We start from the raw sequence: 21,340 nt of genomic DNA, 5'->3' as shown, positions 1-21,340 counted from the left end.
ATAAGTAAAATAAAACATTCTCAGATTCTACAAGTAACAGGAAAATACAACAGGAAATGACTATACAGGAAATGTGATTGATCACTCATTCTTTACAATTGAATTGGTCACTGGCTTGGCTAGTAAACACATTCTATTGAATGAAAGAATTCAAAATGACAACTAAAATCTTTGGGCTTTTGAATTCATTTGAACATTATTGGCACCTTACTTTGATTTTTTTTTTAAATCTCTTACCTTTTTCAAATGATTGTCTGCATTTGTAATTAGGAAGTCTCATATCTAGCGATTGCTTTAATATTTGCTTTGTTTTCAACAGTGCCCTTAAAGATAGTCGATTCCCCCCAATGACAAGGGATGAACTGCCTCGGCTCTTCTGCTCAGTGTCTCTGCTCACAAACTTTGAAGATGTCTGTGATTATTTGGATTGGGAGGTAAGGCTGCAGAAAAAAAAAAATTTAAAGAGAAATGGAGGTAACTTACAACTGTTAAAAATTAGGCCCAGAGAAGAACTCTTTCAGCCCATTCTCTGTTATAGTGGAAGCAGAGAGGAACATGGATAAACCTTAGAGCTGATCAATGACCTATGAGTGAAGGAGTTTTTGGGGGGTTATTTTTAAGACAAAGTGTCACATGTTGTTTTAATCCAAAGGTGAATTTACTCTTCACTTTTATACTATTACTTCACTAGAGAACCTAATAAAAAGATGTTCATAGTAGTAAGTAAGACTGATTAGGATTTATTTCTCCTCTTTATCCTGGTGTGCTCCTGTGTAACTGCTACCAAGGAACAAAAGGGTTCGGATAACACACCACTTGGGAAAATATACCAGCTTGTGGATAATGGCAGGGTGTTAGTTACTTAAAGTTAAGTCATGCTAATTCATTATTGGCCACCTTAATTTATGCATTTAAACACACTAACAAAGAATTTTAAGGTTATATCTTGGGTATCTCTGTGCATTGCCATTACTGGAATAGTCTACATTGATCATATATTTATTCTTTAATATGCTAGGTTCGGTTCTTTAAGGCAGTTCAGAGGTTCTTACCATGATTTGCTTTGGTGGTTGGGAAGAGATAATTAAGTGTATGTCTATGAAATTTTACAGATAGACATGCTGATACTATTAAAAGCTTACTGTATTAAGGCACTCTGTTACATGTTCAAAAATGCTAAGATTTGGTCCCTACCATAAAGCATCTTACAATGTAATTGCAGAGAAAAGACGTATACACAAAGCATGAAGAAATAAGTGAATAAAAATAAGAATTACCTATAAGAATAAAACATGAGGAACTTATTGATATATATAGCATTCTCTTGTTCACACACACATACACATACACACACACTCATAAACAACATAATTGTATCATTAGGATATAACATGTTTTAATTCTACTGCCTTTTTAGAAAGTGTATCACCCGTGGTAACTGAGATATTTTGCCTTGTGGACAGATCACTGTCTTGACAGTTAATTGGATTTGAGTTTTATTTTTGGCTCTGCCCTGATTCCTATTGAGACTTTGGACAACTTACTCCACTGCCATTCAGTTTTTCCACATACAAAATCAGACATTTATAAAGTTCTTAATCTTCATTTGAAAAACATGTATGATATAAATTATTGTTGTCATGCCAGAGCTATTCTAAAAATTCTGCAGAGAGTCGGGTGAAAGAGTTCCTTCTGGGTTTTGTGTAGGGTTTTTTTGGAGTGTTGTCAGAATATGAAAGCATCTTAAAAATTTTCTTTTCTAAAGGAAAAAATAAAACTAATTGATCATGTTGATCCTAGCAAAGCTGGAATATGAAAAACCCTTTAAAGAATGAAACATTCTTAATTGATTGTTTGGTATAAATTTATTGTTCCTATTTGAATTTTTTAAAAGAGAAGTCTACCAATATTACGGAAATACTCCACAGTACTTTATTTTTAAATGATCCCTTATTGACAAATATAACAGTCTGGGTGGTTCTTTTACTGTTTAAGGCTACTCCTTCTTCTCTAGCTTGAATTTTGGTTCTGCTTTCTGAATTTTGAGGTGCCATGTTACAGTGAGGGTGGGAGCGATAACGGGGCGGGGGAGCCTGATATCTAGGGGATGACTGAGCTACAAAAAACACTTCTGCCCTTAATTGCAGCCACCGAGTTGGAAGTATATAGTTCAGGTGTGTGTGTGTGCACGTGCACGGGCGTGCATGTGCGTGCATGTGCATGAATGTATATTGCATAAATGTGTGTGCATGTGTTTTGGGGGAAGGAACACTGGGATAATCCAACAGCTGTTAAATAGGTGTGGGTAAGCACAGGGACCACCATTATCTTCTCTCACCCACTTCAAGCACTGTCTACAGCTAAAATTAACCTGGGCATTATTGAGCATTTAAGTTCATGAGATCAGCTTTCTGTGGGGAGGGGGAAGGTCAAGCACTTTGGCGTTGATACTGTGTATGCTTTCAGGGTGCGTTTATCATCTCTGGTCACTATCTGCCAGTTTGAATTTCTAGACAAATCTGTATTCCTTGTAGGAGTTGGTATTGTATATTTAGCACATTCCTTAAGTCTTAAATATTGGTGTCTATTTAGTGATGCTTTCCTGTTAAAGTACCAAAAACAAATACAAATATATTTTAATACTTTAAATACACAAGCATTTGGAAGTAAATTGAGGTACTGCTTGAATGGCTATGCTAAAATGAAACAACTATACTTTTCAGTTAGTTCTCATAGTTTAACTTATTTTATCATAAGAGAAAGTTGTTCCCAAAGAGTAAGGGTGAAAATTACCTTTTAAAGTTCAAGAATGTGGTTTGGGGTAAAAAAACCAACCAAACAAACAAAAAACACTGTACCACGCTCAGTGACTGAAAATGGAATGCTATTATTGTGGAATGATGTTATAAGGAAAAAGCATTGCTGGTTTAAACACAGAATGGTAAAGTTGAATTAAAGGCATTTTTAAAAAAGTGTATGTCGCTAAAATTCCACTCTTAGGTATATACCCAAAAGAAACGAAAACATGCTGAAACAAAAACTTGTGCATGAATGTTCATAACAGCAGTAGTCACAAAAGCCAGGAGGGAGAAATAACCGAAATGTCTACCAGCAGATTAAGGGATGAACAAAATGTGCACATCCATGCAATTTACTAGTATTCAACCATGAAAAGAAATGAAGTACTGGTACAGGCTACGATGCGAATGAACCTTGAAAACATTCTGCTAAGTGGAAGAAGCCAGACACAAAAGGCCACATACTGTATGATTCTATTTATATGAAATATCCAGAATGAGAAAATCCATGGAGATCAATAGCATATTAGTGGTTGCCAGGAGACGAGGGAGGGGTGAATGGGAAGTGCTGCTTTAATGAGTACAGGGGTTCCGATTGAGGTGATGAGAAAGTTCTGAAACTGGATGGTTGTGATAGTTAGACAACATTGTGAACGAACTTGATGCCACTGTATTGTATACTTTAAAATGATTAAAATAGAAAATTTTATGTTATGTGTAGTTTACCACAATAAAAAGGCATATATGTATAGACTTTAAAGCCATTTTTCACAATAGTATAGTAATTCTAATTTATTGGAGAAGAAACTTAAAATTTATATATATATATAAAAGAAATGCAAGCCATTCATAATTACACCACTCTGAGATAACCACTCTTAACATTTTGGAATATTTTAATTTTTCTGTGTTTTTATTCTATAAATAGGCATATTTGATTATGTAACAGATTATATTGAATATACAGTCTCTATAAAAAGGGATTGTAGGGAAGTGTTTGTTTATAGTTTATTTTTGTATATGTTAGTTTTTCTATAGCAAGTTTCCTTTATGAGGAATCAGTCTATATATTATGAAAGTACACATTTTATTTTGAGAAATTTCTCCCTGTCAAATAGCTACAACTTTTCTTTCAAGAATGAAATATCCTGTTCATCCTAAGTGGAAGCCTCTAACACATGACTTTTCCGGTGGGAGTACAGTTTGAGAGTTGACCCCCACTGGTGAAGCGTGTTACTGCAGTGCAATTCCTAATTAAAGGGACGAAAAAGCTCAGATCAAAGCAGAACTTCGGCAATGTCTAAAAATCCCAAAGCGTAGAGACAGGTAACTTCGATAACAAGACAAGACATCCCTGTGGTCATGAGGATGAGGGACGTGACCGGTAGTGATAGCCACCTAATTTTCAAGTGAACTGCCGCAGGGCTGGCTACAGTCCTACTTTTTTCTTCATCTAAGATTTTTAACTCTGTTTTTGGAACTCTCTTTTGGTAACATGTCTCTAATTTTAGAATGGTGCTTAGTAGGAAAGTAGGATTTACATTAGACTTTGTTTTAGAGGGTAGAATGCTTGTATTTGCTAATGTAAGAAATGAACAATACATTGTTTCACAAGTGGATGTAATTAAATTCGAGTCAAGGTTGAATTGACAGAATAATCAGTAATGCTACCGTATGGTGTATTTCCTCAAATTTTAATTATCACATTTAAAACGAATGTGTACAGGTAGCTTTTCAAGGAGTCTGGGCAGTCTTTTAAAACATCAGAACCATCCACAAAAGGCTATAAAGACAAGTTGGAATAGTGGGCTTACCCTTCTGAGAACAGCTAATCATTGCCAGCATCCTGATGTACTTAATTTCCCTGATAGGTATGAGAAGGATGAAAAGTGAATGATTTGAAGAGAAAAAAAAAATCATTAACTGATAAATTGAAATGTCTACCTGCAAGGCTAAAATGGTTGTTAAGTGAGGAAAATTGCTCCCCTGGGGAGAAATCTGAAGTGATCTGCCTTGTGTTTGAACACAAAAACTTATTACCATTGTTCTGTGTTCTTCGATTGCCAGCATTCTCTTAATTCTATATGACAGGATGATTGACAGGCATGGTGCTTTGGAAAAAAAGAAAAGCTCATGCAGCTTGTTGGAGTCTCCTAATCTGAAATATAGCCTGGAACTTGTATAGTTATACTATATGGGAGCCATGTCTCTTAATTGTACTGGATAAAAAATCAACGATATTACAATAGCTGGAGTTTAACTTCGGGGGTGATTTTAGGTGTGTGTCATCTCATAGCTGCTCATTTTCAAGATGACGTAAGTGAGTAAACATCTTGTTTGTAGAAGAACTTGTATAGCAAGTATCCTGCAATGATGTTGTGGGTGCTCCTGTAGCAATTTGCTGAAAGAAGACAAAATATTTTCTAAACTGTACATAGACATCTTTGATTTCAGTGTTTAGAGACGTGATCATTTTGAAGGTATAAGGAAGAAATAGTTTCCATATTCTAAAGTAGACCAATAGATCATATTTCAATAGATTAATAACATTTTCATAAGCCATAGGGCACTTTTTGATATATCTAGCTCCCTGGATCTCTGATATCTCACCTGTATCTACTGCTGTCGCTTGGGCAAAATATTGTGATCCTAAGACAGACTGTTCCTTTTCTAACACCCAATATTAAAAGGAATCAACCCGTGCTGGGTGCGGTTGGCCAGCATGTAGTGTCAGAAATCTGTCCTTGAACTTTAGAGCTAATCCCCAAACCCCTAGTCTCATTCTGTCCCTAAGGACCAAAGCATCTGTCATTGTCCGTGACCTTGTTGGACTCCTGGTACTCAGCTGCACTTCACTTTAAAAGCAACTTCAAAACACATCTCTTGAGTGATCCTAGCTCCATTTCTGATGTATTTGGTTGCAGTGAATAATAGCAGGCTTTTGAAACAACCTTTATGAGAGTAAACAGATGAGATTAATAAGTTGGCTACCATCATTATCTCTAATATATTTTATAAATTCATGTTCTTCTTTGCATTCTCCCTCTTCCCTTAAACATTTATATTTTTCTAGCTCCTCTTAATGTACCACTAAAAACTCAGTTCCCATTCATACACAGATGGTTAACATGACTAAGTCATCAAATGAAAAGACTTATAGTTAGTTGTGTATGTTCTGACCACCCCCTTTCTTATTTTCCCCAACTATGATATACACCATATTTTGCTTCTCTTCTAACATAAGATTCCTAAAAAAATAAATACACACACACATATATGTATATATAGAGAGCTGTAGATATAAATATATGAAGCCTATATATCATATATAGATCTGTATTTCTCTATATAGATTATAGATAGATAAATAGATCTATATATATATATATATATAGGTGTATATCTTCATATTATCTAGGAAAATGCTTTTTAGTCTTTTTCTAGGGACCTTGAGATTTTCATAAAAGATGTCACTATCCTTATAATAATTAGTCTTTGTCCTGATGCTGTACTCTAAATGTTTTTCAAGCGCTGTGGAACATTGGGAAAGGAATGCTTCAAGCTTCCTGGCTACCTAGAAATAATTTGCTGTGACTCAACAACTCAGTGTATCAGAAGCCTAGTGCGGAAGCAAGCTGAACAAAGTAAAGTAACCTCTAGAAGGTGACTTAATACATAAAAATTCTCATTAGCTGTTTAGACTCTTAGGAAAATGAGTTGTGTTGTTCATTCTTAGGCCTCCTCCAGTTGCTTCCTGCTTTCTCCCAGTGTGTTGGGTGGGAGGATGTTTTCCTGCTTCCCCCAAATCCACAGACTCTTCCAGCCCTTTTCCTTAGTAGTTGCATTACAGTCTACTGTTCTTTCCTGTATAATTTGCTTCTGTGTGTGTGTGTGTGTGTGTGTGTGTGTGTGTGTGTGTGTGTGTCCAGAACTTAATACAGAAGAGTCCTGCATTTTGGGAATGAAGAGACTCAAGTTCTCTTTCTGGTTGCCACTACCAGCTTGGTAACCATTCTGGACATTTCCTCACAAGGAAGCCGGGAAAGTTACACTAGATGACACTGAAGGCCTTCGGATGCTGATAGAGTGTGATACTGGGAATCCTCTTTCTAAAATGGCTTCTGTTTCATTTTACTTCCAGAGAATGAATCATCACTAACCATTTAGAAGTCAAAAGAGGTCCTTAACTTCTAAAATCATTGCTAACTTAAATGTAGGAAACAAAAGTACAAAAAAATAGTCCAATTTTTGAAATTGCACATTCTAGATTTCTTTTTCACAAAAAAATTTTCCTTAGGAAGAAAATTACTCTATTCCAAACCACAAATGCCTCTATTATATTACTGTATCATCTCCTGTTTTAAGGCAACATTGTATGTATAAATTTAAATTAAGCAAATATATTAGAGAGTAATTATTCACTTTACAAATAGATTATTTTGCTTTGCAGAATGACTCACTATAGGATTTTTTTTTATTGTCTTTCCCATGACTTTAACTCATTTACATAGGTTCAAGTCATATGTAGTATTTTAGGAACAAATTTCTTTTGTAGACTGAATTAAAACCATATTGAGTCAGGTAGTCAATGTACAGTTCTAACTTGTATAACATTTTTCTTAGTATGTTATCAGGCAAACAATATTATTTTATATTAGGTACATTTTCCAAGGTACGTTTCCCCCCAGCCTTTGAAGGCAAGCTAATTCACATCTCTAGATTTTAAACCGTTGGTTTCCTTGTCTGCAAATTCACTCCCTCATTCTCTTTAAAAAAAAAAAAAAAAAAGTAGGAATGCATTTTTCTAACTTTTGATTAAAAACAGGCTTTTTAATTTAAAGGTCACCTGTGTTGCCTGAACTTTCCTTGGAAAGCTTCAGGATGTTCAATTTTTAAGAAATGCGCATTCTAATTCATCATTACGGAGAATTTTTTTTTACCCTTAATTACACTCTCGAGCTGTCACTGGTTCTCTGCAAAACCATAATGTAAGAACAGTTTCTTTCACTGCAAATGATATATAAATATGTTTGGCTTCATAGCTTTCCAAAGCACCTCTTCATTAGCCATGTGTTATTTAAAATCTTAACTAATTCCTTAAAAGTTCACAGGGGTGATCATTAGTTAGTCCAGGTATTTTGAAGCTGCACATCTGCTATTAGTTAAAATAAATGTTATCAGATTGTTGTTCAGTGGCATTTGTGAAATAAATTGGCAGGCTTGTGTTCCTGACAGACAGGATGCCTAAGTCTCCTACGTGAATTAAAATTGGCACTAATTGGTCCTTTGGTAAGCTCTGCAAAAGCCAAGAATTGGTCCATGGAGACTGAACTAATTTCCAAGCTAAAGGTAACTAATTTGCAAGGATTTTAGAGAAAAGCAACACATACGTATTTTGGTCAAAGAGAACTTTGGTGTTGTTTTTCACAAAATAACAGCGGGGAGAAAATCCCATCTGAGGTAAATGATGAAATAGTTTTTATAGGAGAATATATTAAAAGGTTAATTGTGCCCTAGTGATAATTTGCAATCAATTAGCCTTTCTGATTCCCTTTTTTTTTTTGTAGTATTTAACTTCATTTTTACATTATTCTTTCTCCTTGAAGTATGTCACTTTCTAAAGGAGATTTGAGGGTAAGGACAGCTAGAGGATCTGATCAGATCATGAATAGAAACAGCTTAACAGTATATATATATCGTCCTTCGTGGCATCTCTGTCCCTTCAGGAGGCTGTTTTTTAAGTCTCTAAAAACATGAGTCATCTCTAGGTGGTACCAGGGTTCCAGGTCATTTATTTTCTCTTTTATACTTTTCTAAAAGGGTTTTTGGTAATATGCATGTACTATTTTTATAAACCAGAAATAATCTATGTTGACAATTGTTAAGGTTTACAAAAGTAAAAATTACTAAGTAAAAAAGAAAAATAATTGCAGCAACACTGTTTTTAGAATTTATTATTTGGCCAGAATCTGAAGTGTTCTTTGTTAACAATTGTTAAGTGTTCACTGCTAATCAGATGGGAACCTTGAAAGCATTAGACTTACATCTGAAATTGGTAGGTGGATTTGGGCGACATAAAACCACAACTTTGAAGATTTGATGGGCAGATCTGGTCAATATGTAGTTTACTTGGTTTTTTGTTCTTGTTTTTGTTTTCCTTTTTGCTAGTATCAGGACAAGGGAAAGGGATTCATTAGAATCTGAACAAACTGTAATCTTAAATTTTCTTGCCCAAATCAGAATTATTTAGGAGGATAAACTTGGAAGTATGTCTAAGTTTGGAATGTTTTCCGTCTTTATGTAGAATTTGCTTTCAATGTTAAAAGGAAGAGCCACTGTCTTCAGAAGGCTGAGCTGGGGGCGGAAGGCACTGACTGTGGGGCTGGGAGGAAAAAGGGTGCTTTTAGGAGAAATGCCATATAAGGCTTTTTTCTCCAAAGAACATAGGAACATCAGACCCGTGGACTATTCAGTGCAGTGGTTTTTTTGTTTTGTTTTTGCTTTTGTTTTCTCTCTGTCGTACCCTGGGCTGTTTTGAGAGAGAGCGTGTGTGTCCTCCGTGATGCCAGCCTTCAGATGTTGGGGGGGGGGGGGATGTTCAACATCCTGAGCTCCTCTCATTATGACCAGAGTCCTTCCATTCAATTCAGTGGAACTAGCAACATTGAGCCTGGCAGGTCAGTCTTATGTGAATGACCAGAGACTGTTTTGTTAATTGCAAAGCGTATTTTGCCAAATGATAATCATCAACAACGGCCTGTCAAGCAACTTTCAATTCTTTAACCCCCAGATATTTTTTTTAATTTTATTCAAGGTGAGCTCACTGAAAATGAGCGGGGTGAGCTATGGGCATATTGTTATAGGGAAAGCCAACACTTGGTTCTGAAAATGGGGGTGCATGGGACTAACTGTGACATTTACCAAGATGTGATGAACCTGAGGCTGTAAATTGGTTTTATTGACAAGGAAGTGATCAGGGCAGGTTTAGCTCGGAGGGTTAGGACTGTGGAGGTAATTATGTAAACAAATGGTCCAAAGTTTGGGTGGAACACACTCGACTTAACCAAAGCACATTTTATACACATTGATGCTTTTAGACACATGACTCTTTAATGTTTCAGTATATCCAGACTGTTGTCTTGCTGAATTAGGTTCCCAAGTAAAAGTGAGACCCTTCTGGAGTGCCAGTAGTAGATTATAGGACTAACACTTGCCTTATAGACTAGGATATGTTAAACTTGTAAGTCGGCCCTATTGTGGTTCACTTTTCATGATCTCACTGTATCGTCCATTTTTAAATTGTACATATCTAATTTTGTATCACAGACTTTTTGCTATATCGTGGGATTTTGCAGTATATAGGTATTTTTCTATATTTATTATTTTAATTATTTTTGTGGTAAAATAAGCATTTTTTAGCCTAAAAAATGGAAAACAATGTAAAAATATAAAAAATATTAATTAAAACATTAGAAGAATATTAAATCGAAATAAAATACGTAGCATACAGCAGATGAGTAGACAAAGACTTGCACATGTGGAAAACGCATAAGAAGTGTTTATAGGAGTGTAGGAAAGGTTTATAAGAGTGTGGGGAGGATTTATAAAGCCTTAAAATCTATATAATTAATAAAATAAATATAAGGTCGCTACTTTGCAGATTTTCACCTATCACAGGGGTTTCTGTAGCCTAACCCCGCGATAGATGAGGGACCACTGTATGCAACTGTGAGGAGCATAATATGGACCGTGTATTATAATGGTGTGGGAGGGGGGCAGTTGTTTGTTTTTGTGTGTTTGTTTGTTTTTAATGCTGCTGTGTTGAAAGTCACTGCATTAGGACAGCAGTTTTAAATGAAGCCACATTTCTAACAAGGGACTAGATAACAAAGATAAATGAAATCTGCAGACAGTCTAGAAGCTTCATTTTAGCCATTATTTATAATCTCTCCATCTACCTAACCTTTTATTACATAGCAAAATTAATGAATTTGCATTTATCTCTTTTTTTGTGTGCCCACACGCTCTCTGATATAGGAGTAAACAAATAGAGAAATGGACAGGACGGAAAGGGGGTCGGGCTGAGGCCAGGTGGACTTGGTGCTACGTAAGCCCTAAACTGAGTAATCAGCCCCTGAATAATCAAGATATATTTTAGGGTCCTAACATTAATCTTGATATTTAATCATTCTAGGCAATGTTAAAAACAAAAGATTGTATAATAGCATTAATAAAATATAATTTGCTATGGAATGGTTTGGAATAAATATGGCTTTTCTGTTAGCATGAAATACGAATCTATTGAACTGGTCTCGATGTTCCTCTGGCACACACGGATACAGCTCTGTTTAATTCCATATCCTCTTATCTTTAAGTCCTGCATTTCATTTACTACCATTCTAGTTGATTTATAGTGTTGCTTAGCAAAAGTACAGTCTTGATTAAAAGGATATTATCACAGCTGATGGACCTTGAAAGCATTTTTTTCTCAGACGTTCTAATAATTTTGAAAATGACCTGCCGACTCCCATAAGGCTGCATTTGCTAGTCTCCAGTTTTGCCCACCTAGATGTCCTATGGGCAATTATAGGGGTATATGTGGTGATGTAGTTTTCCCATATGTTACCCCCTTTTCCATCCTGAGAAATGGAGTTACTGTGGTAGATTTAGGGAATCCCAATTCCCCGGTTAGCTGATCTCTTATCCAGCTGACAATTGCAGCGACAGCCTTTGTCTGTTGGGATGCTGCTGGCCTAAGGACCCTGCAGTCTGTCTAAGGGAAGATTCAGTTACTATGTGAAAGGACCATATTCTGGAGTTGTAGCTGTGAAAGATGCCTCCCTCAAAAAATACAAAATTAGCCCTGGCCGGTTAGCTCAGTCTGTGAAGAGAGTCATCCGGAAACAACAAGGTTGCAGGTTTGATCCTTGGTCAGAGCACACACGAGAAGCAACCAAAGAATGCACGGCTGAGTGGAACAACAAATGCTTCCCTTCCCCCTCCCTTCTCTCTCCCTTCTCTCTCTGTCTCTTTAAAAATCAATAAAAATTAAGCTCTAGCCGGATAGCTTGGTTGGTTGGAGCATTGTCCCGGAGCATGGAGGTTGCCTGTTCCGTTCCCCGGTCAGGGCACATACAGGAACAGCTCAGTGTTCCTGCCTTTCTCTCACCCTGCCTCTCTCTCAAAAAACAAAAACAAAAACAACAACAAAAAAACAACAACAAAATAAAACCAGAATTAGTTTTGGTACTCGTTTCAGTGGAGATGATTTAATTTACAAAGCCAGTGATTTCCACAGGGTGGCCAGATTCGATCATTCTCCACAGCAGGCCATCGTCCACTCTCCTATTTAGATGGCGCAGTGTGATATTTGTTGGCGTCTGTGGCTCTAGGAGTAAGGAGAATGCTGTTGCTCAACAGGTGACAAAAAGCTATTATGCTTTGATTCTGTTTAGAGCATTATTACCATTGTCCTGATTCCACTAGTTGAAAAAAAAAATGAGTCATTCTGGTTTGGGCTTTATATCTTTGCAGCGTATATTTCTTACCTATGAAATAAGTTATTTCTCTCAAAGATTCACTTTAAAATCACCATACTTACATTTCAATTTACAGGAGCTTGCAATTGTTCAGAATCATAGGAAGGAACATAGAAAAGAATTTAAAATTGTAAATGTGGTATTAAATTAAAGTGGGCAAACTTTGATATTTTTTACATCTCACATTTATTGTTGGAGTGTTCATAAAATACAAAAGTAAATCAGTTTTATTTTGGTCAACATGTTTTTCCAGTGTGGTCTTATCAAAATATTATTTCCATACCATACAAGTCGTCTTCAAACTCTTTTGTTAGATTACTCGGCTTTAAAATATCTGAAATTTTTGTGGAAGGACACAGAATGTACTTCTATAAGAAATGATGTATGTTTCTAAATTACCTTCAATTTGCCTAAATTACTTTTTCTTTCTCAATACGCAGCCATAGTTTGTCAGAACTTGACTATTAGAAGCTATCTAGTTAGTGTAGGATAAGAATCACTGGGAAGTTTTCTTATGTGTTTTTTTTTTTTTTTTTTGCACCTTTAACTTTTAACTATTTTTTTTTAATTTAGAAATTAAATTTAATGGAGTGACAGACACTGGTCCAAGTTTCCTTTTTTCAAACTATACTCACTGCAACAGGAAACTTGAAATCCTGATAGAGTCTGCAGCCACTGCCGCCCGTTTCCAGTCTATACCAGTTAAACACAACTGGCTTAGTCTACCATTCTTATCCCACAGATAGGGCAACATTCTTCCTCTCACAATTTTTATTAGAAACCTTAATAAGCACCTAAAGTACTTTTCAATTTTTTTTTTTTTTGAGAGAGAGAGAGGAAGGGAGATGAGAAGCATCAATTCATAGTTGCAGCACATTAGTTGCTCATTGATTGCTTTCTCATATGTGCCTTCGCGGGGGGGGGGGAGCTCCAGCTGAGCTAGCGACCCCTTGCTCAAGCCAGCAACCTTGGTATTATGTTGATGATCCCGCACTCAAGCCGGCGATCTTTGGGCTTCGAACCTGAGAACTCAGCATCACCACCAGTCAGGCATTTTTTAAATTTTAACGTGACAGATTTTTATAAATTTAGTTGGAGATGGAGAATTCACTTCAGTAAATGATGGGAGCATTAATTATTTATGCTGTATAGTTGTGTTTTTTTTGTTTGTTTGTTTTTTTTTTAAATAAACAAGTTATGAAGGCTGTGATACTGTTAAAGGAAAAATCTCAAAGTCACCGACCAGCAAGTCAGCATCCAGAAACCGGTACAAATCTGTTACTATCTCAGGACTCTGTCAGACACTGGAAGATCAGTAGATGTCCTTTATCCTGGAAATGTCTGATAGCTAAGCACTTATATTTCTTCTTAGCTGTCCACAGTCATTTCCCAGAAGGCATGGGAGGCCTGATTGTGTTCGTTTTTAAACGGCTGCCCTGATTGTATTTTCAGCAAAAGGAGATTCATAAAAATACTGATATTAAATAGATAGGAGAAATAGCCATAGAGATAGGCTTGAATAAAAAACATAAACTGCTCAGAAAATCTGACAGACTCTAATGGATGGGTAGATGAAGACCTGGGGAAAAAATGAAATGGATTTTCTAGAGGACTTTTTATTCCTTGGAAAATTAGAAATTTTCAGCCTAAGGACAAAAGAAGCAAAAGATATTTTTATGGACCCCCTTTCCTCTAAGACCTTCACGTCAACGCAGAGGGAAAGAGTAAAGGGCTGTGATTTCAGGCATCTGCTCTGAACAGAAGCCCCTTTCCTGAGTGAAAAGGCTGTCCTAGCCCTATAGGTCCCCTCCAGTACTGGGGACCAGCATACACTCCGCTTGGGAACCATGGATCTAAAGCAACCGTAGATTTGCGAGAATAGAATAGGACTGTTAAAACTTTTGAAATTTCATTTTTATTATCAATGTTTACAAACGTACTGATATTAAATAGATAGAAGAAATAGCCATAGAGATAGGCTTGAATAAAAAACATAAACTGCTCAGAAGATCTGACAGACTAACGGATGGGTAGATGAAGACCTGGGGAGATCAGTAGAGATGGTTTTATAATCTTTGGCTTCACAGACACTATTCTATGTAAGATATATGGGGAAAGGACAAAGTATTTTGATTGAATGCAAATCAAAGGAAAAAGGACATGAACTCTTAAAAACATCAGCAAGTACTGTATTTCCCCATGTATAAGATGCAGCTTTTTTTTCTTTTTCTTTTTTTGAAAAGTTTGGGATCTAAAAACGGTGCATCTTATACAGTGGTTGTAGAAGTGTGGTATTTCAAATGCCATAGATGGAACTGAGGACGAAGCAATATATGAAGACAATGATTTGTCATCAGACACACATGAGGACAAGCTAATGGATGGGAGTTTTGGCAGTGATGAGGAGCTGTATGAATTTTATGATGAATAAAACTTGAGTTCAATCACTTTATGTAATTCTTTTTTTTTTTTTTTTAATTTCGGGCTCCCAAATTAAGGTACATCTAATACATGGAGAAATACGGTAATTGCCCACTCTGACTTAGAGGACTATCTTTCTTAGGGCATCACCAAAAGTTTGTTTTACATAAAAAAAGTTAGAGTGGCCTGACCTGTGGTGGTGCAGTGGATAAAGCGCATCGACCTGGAAATGCTGAGGTCGCCGGTTCGAAACCCTGGGCTTGCCTGGTCAAGGCACATATGGGAGTTGATGCTTCCAGCTCCTCCCCCCTTCTCTCTCTCTGTCTCTCTCTGTCTCTCTCTCTCCCTCTCTCTCTCCTCTCTAAAAATGAATAAAGAAAAAAGAAAAAAAAAGTTAGAGTGGTCTCTGGGTTAGTATATAAGAAACTGCAAAAATGTGATTTGGGATTTTAATTGCTCTGAAGTTTAGCAGTAGTGTGCACGGGCAGTGACGCAGAAAGACAGTGTGGGTTTGCCACCGGCCCACTGTAAGCCATAATACATATCTTTTTTATAAAAAGAACTGTAATGAGTGGTGCTGTAGGATTCTTTTTCCCAGTCTGACCTGTGTTGCTTATCTACATGTAATTTGAGGTTATATGTTTTATTCTACACAAAGCCCCTGGTGGTTGTTCTGGTGCCAGGCCCATATTGGGCACGTACAAGTCAGTGTTGCCAGTCTCCATGGCTATCATAACGGCTTTCCACCGAGTCAGTACTTAGATTATAACTGTCTAGTCCCTTAAAGAGAGAAGGGAATCGGTAGCCCCAAGAGTCTCAGAACTTAATTTGAATTGGTATTGATTGTACCTGAAAACAGGATAGTTGTTTGTTGTTTCTCTCAAGTCAGTTCCCCTGGTCAAGTTCCTTATTGTCCTGAGCCACAATTTGGGAGTAGGAGTGGGATTTTTGCCATCGGCTGTCTTACCTGACACACAGCACCAGAATGGTTGTTCTGGTCCCAAAAAGAACAGCCCAGCCCAGTGCATGTTGGGCAGTCACACTCAGCGTTTTCAGTCCCCATGGCTATCAGAATGGCTTTCAAACCCAAAGTCAGTACCTTGGAAAGAGAAAACTGATATGCTCTTCCAAAACAAGGGGGAAACAAAGAACTGCATTCTCTTGAAAGTTAAATTATAACTTTTTCTTTCTGTTTCTGTGAAGAAGACTGTACTAATAAAACTGCCAATTTCTTTCAGGTGGGTGTACATGGCATTAGAATAGAATTCATCAATGAAAAAGGATCAAAACGCACCGCCACCTACCTACCGGAGGTTGCAAAGGAGCAAGGTCATTGTTGTACTTTATTTCATAAGATCTGGTGAAGAATTTAAACAAATATACAAATTGAAATGCAATATCTGACCTTGCAGTTATGTCTGATCATTGATCACTGTCAAATTACAAGAAATGACTCTTCCATCACTGCCACTGCAATGTCTGTATGAAATCGGGGAATTACACAGAAGCTGAATCTCGGCACTAGAGTTTGACAGCAAAAACACACCAACGTATATTTTCCAAGAAGCGAAGACTTGTAAAAGCTGGGTGTTATTTTAGGCAATAGTTTGCTGTAAATTTGAAGAGCCCTTTTCCCATACTGCATTGTGCTGTAGCCTTGTGTGGTATAAACAACCTTTTGTTTGACAGTCAACCACACAGTTCATTGTCAGTATCAAACATTTCATTTTTAGGTGGCTGTCATTACTCATTTTGCTACTCTTAAGATTGTAAGTTTCCCACTAAGGTTAGGAGCATTGAGAAGACACAAAGTAGTGTTTTATAGCTTTGCTCTGCACTTCCTAATCAACAAACATTTTTTGCAGATAAAACACAAACCTTAATGAACCACCACTCTAAAACAAAATAACTTTTAACTCTGTAGTAATTTGTCCTTTCTAGCCTTCACTAAATTCTAGTTTCATGTTAGTTGAAATAAATATTTCCTCTTTACTTCATGGAACATTTTTTCTCACCTGAAAGTATTTGTAATTTGGTTTTCCTGTCTTTATCTCACAACTATGTGAGATATGTAACAGCAAAATTTAGTATCTAATTAAACCCCCAAACAAGAGAGTTAGTCTTTAAGGCAGCTATCTGGAGATTTGTTTGAGTTCCTTTCAAAAATGTCTTTATCCTGTAGTTCCATTGACTTCGTGAAGCATACATAAGAGAGAGGGCCTCAGATTTTAGAATACCGTCCATGTCGGAACCACTAAAACTGCCCTCAGATATTGCACCCAAATACCCTCGATTGACGACAAAAGGTACCTTTAGGAACAGCAATTACCATGAGTTAGTGTGGGAGCCCTAAATCCTACTGAATTGGCACAATGACGTTGAGGCTTTTCCCTCACTTTTAGAGATGCCACTGTTAGAAGAGAGCACAGTGTTTGTGGTTTGTGACTGAGACATGACCTAGCAGTTACTGCCAGACTCCTTGCCTTCGAATGTTGTTGAGATAAAGGAGCCATTGTTGTCAGCCTTCATGCAGAGTTAGACTCTAAGGTGTGCGTTCGTTAACCGGCTTCTGTACAGGATGAAATCCTAGCTCTTCTGTGTGATTTGTAGGACCAAAGGAGTGGATGGCATTTGGTGACAGTGATAGGTGACCTTTCTAGAAAGTCATTTTGTATTTAACCAAAGGTGCTTTTAACATGTGCTTGACTGTTTTATCTGGTCTATTCTCCACAGGATGGGACCATATTCAGACCATAGACTCCTTACTGAGGAAAGGAGGATACAAAGCTCCGATTACTAATGAGTTCAGGAAAACCATAAAACTGACCAGGTACAGAAGGCATTTTCTAGTGCCAGGATAACCAGTACATTTTGATGTGTATGCCTATAAATCTTTGATTTCTTTGGTTTCTCTAACTATACTCGCTTCTCTTTTCTGAAACAGAGTGGGAGTGAATGGCAGGTCCCCACTGAGGGTGGATACAATGGAACTAACTATGCTTGGCAGTAAAGCCGGTATAATAGATAAGCTCGTCCTTCGCATCTTTAGCTCCATGTGATTACTCTGGCTTTATACAAGTAAATCCTCTGGGCCTTTAGACTGCATTATTGAAGAAAGTTACCTCAATTAGCTATTGCCTGGCTTTTGACATGGCTTAGCAGAACCCCAGGATTCTGATAAGTAGTCCACAAATTTTAATTTAACCATAAATTTTGGCAGTGATAGAAGTCTTCATGAAAGCTTGCTGAAAGATACAATTAAACTAGACTCACGAATGCTAAGTAAACCTCTACATGGGATAATAAGGGTACTTATTTAAAAAGGAAAATAGCAAACATTTTAGGAAAACGAGTTGTGGTTCCATTTATTTTAATTCCCGAAAAGCACATTGAATGCCTGTAGTGTAAAAATGGACTCTTCTCAGCTCTGAGGTGTTATAGATTTGAAAATGCCTCTATCTCTGCTCTCCCTGAGTTCACAGCCTAATAGAAGGGCATATACAAAAAAATGATTATTAATGTAAGGCAGAATGTGCTGGACGATGTGAACTCATATAATAGGAGAAGAGGAATTTCAGGAGGAGTTAAGGGTAACAGAACATTTCAAAAAGGAAGTAGATTTGAAGCTGGACTTAAAAAAATAGGTAGAATATTTGACAGGCGGAGAGTGGGGGAGGAAAGGAATTAACTAAAAGAGAATTTTATGAGTCAACACATGTAGGTGGTTTTGTACCGAGCGAGTTCTGAGGAATGTTCAATAGTCCAATTAAGCTGGCCCTTCAGTACCTACAGGAAGGTGGTCATTAAAGGAAACTGGCAAAGAAGTTAGGTTGGGTCAGAGCATAAGGGTCTTGAGTTCCAGGCTAACAACTTCAGGCCTGATCCTACAGGCAATTAGCAGATGTTGACGGGTTTTAATCAGATGCATTTGGGGAGCTGTAAGATTAGAATTGGAAGCAGGTAAGTTAGAAGACATTGCTATTATCTAAGAATCTCTGGTAGCAATGGAAAGGGGGTAAAAATGGAGCCTTAACAAGAGCCAGGGCAGCTGGATGGGAAGAAAGGAACAGAAAAGAAAATGCAGTGGAAGAAATGATAGGACCTAAGCACCTTTCAGAAGCAGGAAAGAACAAAGCAAGACTTTCCTCTAGGGACCAAGGTGATGCCTTTAAGCAAAAGAGGAACCAGTGGGAGAGTCACGTCTATGCACTGATTGTGGGTTTCAAGTGCCTCTTGGGTTAGCTGCGTATTAATGTCAGTAGGTTACTGAAGGTGCATGTGTGGAGCTCATGGACAGAGACAGTGATTTGAGATCGTCTGTAAACAGGACACAGTTGAAGGTATAAGGATAGGGCTCATCAAGCAAGGACAGAGCATAGGGTCCAAAGGACTAAAGGTAGAAAATCCTACAAGACAGGAGTAGGGTGAGTAGTCATAAGGAGCAGTCTGAGAGGCAGGGGGAGAACCAGGGGCGTGTGCAGTTATCAGACCCATGGCACAAGAGGATTTCAGAGAGCGAGGACCGACCAACCAGTGCCAGAATGGAGATATCAAGCAGGAGGAGTGGCCTTCTGGAAGAGCAGTGTCCGTGGGAGGGTAACAGCAGAAGCCAAGGTGCACGGGGCTAAGGAGCAGTGTGAGATGAGAAACTCACATTACCCTGGAGAAGTGTGGCAATGAAAAAGCCAAAGATGAGGGAAAACGAGATTTGGGATCCCAGGATTAAAAAAAGCTTTCGGTTGTTACTGTTTTCACTTAATGGCAAGACCTGAGTAGATGTGTGAACAGAGAGAAAAGCATGGTAAAGAGGGAGCAGTGGAAGATCCCAGAAGTAAAAGCAGTCAAATGAATGAGTTGTGTACTTGATGGTGATAGTTCGGCTTTCTTCTGTTCCTTCCTGCTAGCGAACTGGGGATCAGGGTGCCATAAGATTTCTAGAACAATTTAAACAAGGAGTAGTAGAGTGGAAAGAGCACTAGACTCAGACTCTGGGTTTCTGGGTTCTGATCTCAGCTTTGCTACTTATTAGGTGTGTGACCCTAAGCAAGTCACTGCTCCTCTCTGGGCCTTTGTTCCCTGGCCTCTACATTTATCTCCAAGGCCCCTTCTAGTTCTGACACTGTCATGTCACCTATTTCTTGATGCTAACTTTATCTCTTCCTTGAATTTTCTTTCAGGTACCGTAGTGAAAAGATGACCCTGAGCTATGCCGAATACCTTGCTCATCGCCAGCATCACCATTTCCAAAATGGCATTGGGCATCCACTTCCGCCATACAACCATTATTCCTGACACTGAGCCGCACAACCAGTCATTGGGCCTCTCTGCAGACCTCTTCCCAGGAGACCCTCCCCCTTCTTGGTCTAGCTATCTCTTCTATTGTACCATTTTATGATGATAGTTTCCGTTGCCATGGTGTAACTTCGACATAGTCAAATAAGATCATCATGGTAACGGGTAGGAAAATGGCATTTGTTGAGAAGATCCTGTTTTATTATTTTAGATCATTGATTTTTTTTTTTTTTTTTTGGCAGCATATATCACTTGGGGAGTTTCTTTCCTTACAATATTATATAGAATTTTGCTTTGCTGTGTCAATCAGATTTCTACCTTTCTGTTCATCTAGCCTTCCTTTCCTGTCTTCTTTCTTTCATTTCTTCTTTTTTTTCCTCCTTTATTCCTTTTTTTTTTTTTTTTACTGTGGATGGAAGAAATTGTGTGGTTTTTAAGGATTTTAGTTAGCTTTTTCTTTAGTCTCCCTCAGTAAGTAGATAATTTTTTATAGCTGAGTTTGGGAGTAATGCATATGAAATTCAGGTATTTGTGTGTTATTCTTGAATTTGTCTAAAATTAATTTTGCTATGAGAGCTTAGTATGTGGGTCTTCATTTCTTAACTCTCTATGTTTTTACCATGGTTAAAATATATGAACTTTAGTTCTAGCATAGAACATTTGAAGGTCCATGATAGGGCTTGTCACAGAGAATAAGAAATTCTTTCTGCCAATTGTGCTGTTAATCATAGGAGAGACTGCCTCATCACTTTACAGAACCAACTTGCAAACGAAAACACTGTTTTAAGAAAGTACAAACTACCTTTCAAGTATGCTATGGGAATCATTTTGAAAAGCAGCAAATATCAGGAAGAGAGCAGAAACAGAATTTAGTGCCTTTGAGAAGAATATAATTAAGTGAAATTAAGAGGGGTTAGAAAAAAAAGGCAATTTAGAGAAATATTCTTGTAAAATTTTATTGTTTCTATATTGTGAAACAACAGATTAGACAAATTCCTTACTCAAGTATTTTTTTAAGCTGAAAAATTATTTTGAGCAAATAACCAAAAAGAGACATGTCTATTATGTATGAATTTAAATTTGTTAGCTTTAGGTTTCAATAAAAACCATAATTGGCCAGATACAATTAGCTACCATTTAAAGAAATGGTAAAGATAATCTGGTGAAACAAAAGTTCATATATGCCATGATTTCCAATGTTTGTAATGGGGACAATACTGGAGTTGTAGAAATACTATAAAATAGCTTGAATCTCTTTCTGCACTACATACTTTTGATTGAAACACATTT

At 37.2% G+C, this 21,340-nt stretch overlaps 1 protein-coding gene across 1 annotated transcript in view; it reads left to right on the top strand.

The window, feature by feature from the left end:
• The window catches only part of AMMECR1 (AMMECR nuclear protein 1), a 112,944-nt gene extending 92,689 nt beyond the window's left edge, over positions 1 to 20,255 (top strand). Inside the window, exons 3-6 of the mRNA XM_066356759.1 lie at positions 320 to 434; positions 15,997 to 16,087; positions 17,492 to 17,588; positions 19,936 to 20,255. Of these exons, the coding sequence (XP_066212856.1) occupies positions 320 to 434; positions 15,997 to 16,087; positions 17,492 to 17,588; positions 19,936 to 20,050 (418 nt within the window). The 3' untranslated portion in view covers positions 20,051 to 20,255. The remainder of the gene's footprint in view (positions 1 to 319; positions 435 to 15,996; positions 16,088 to 17,491; positions 17,589 to 19,935) is intronic.
• The last annotated feature ends 1,085 nt before the right edge of the window (positions 20,256 to 21,340 follow it).

This window comes from Saccopteryx leptura, chromosome X (assembly GCF_036850995.1).
Source record: "Saccopteryx leptura isolate mSacLep1 chromosome X, mSacLep1_pri_phased_curated, whole genome shotgun sequence".
NCBI lineage: Eukaryota > Metazoa > Chordata > Mammalia > Chiroptera > Emballonuridae > Saccopteryx > Saccopteryx leptura.
Note: the sequence above shows the minus strand (reverse complement) of the source record. Positions and strands in the feature narration are given on the sequence as shown.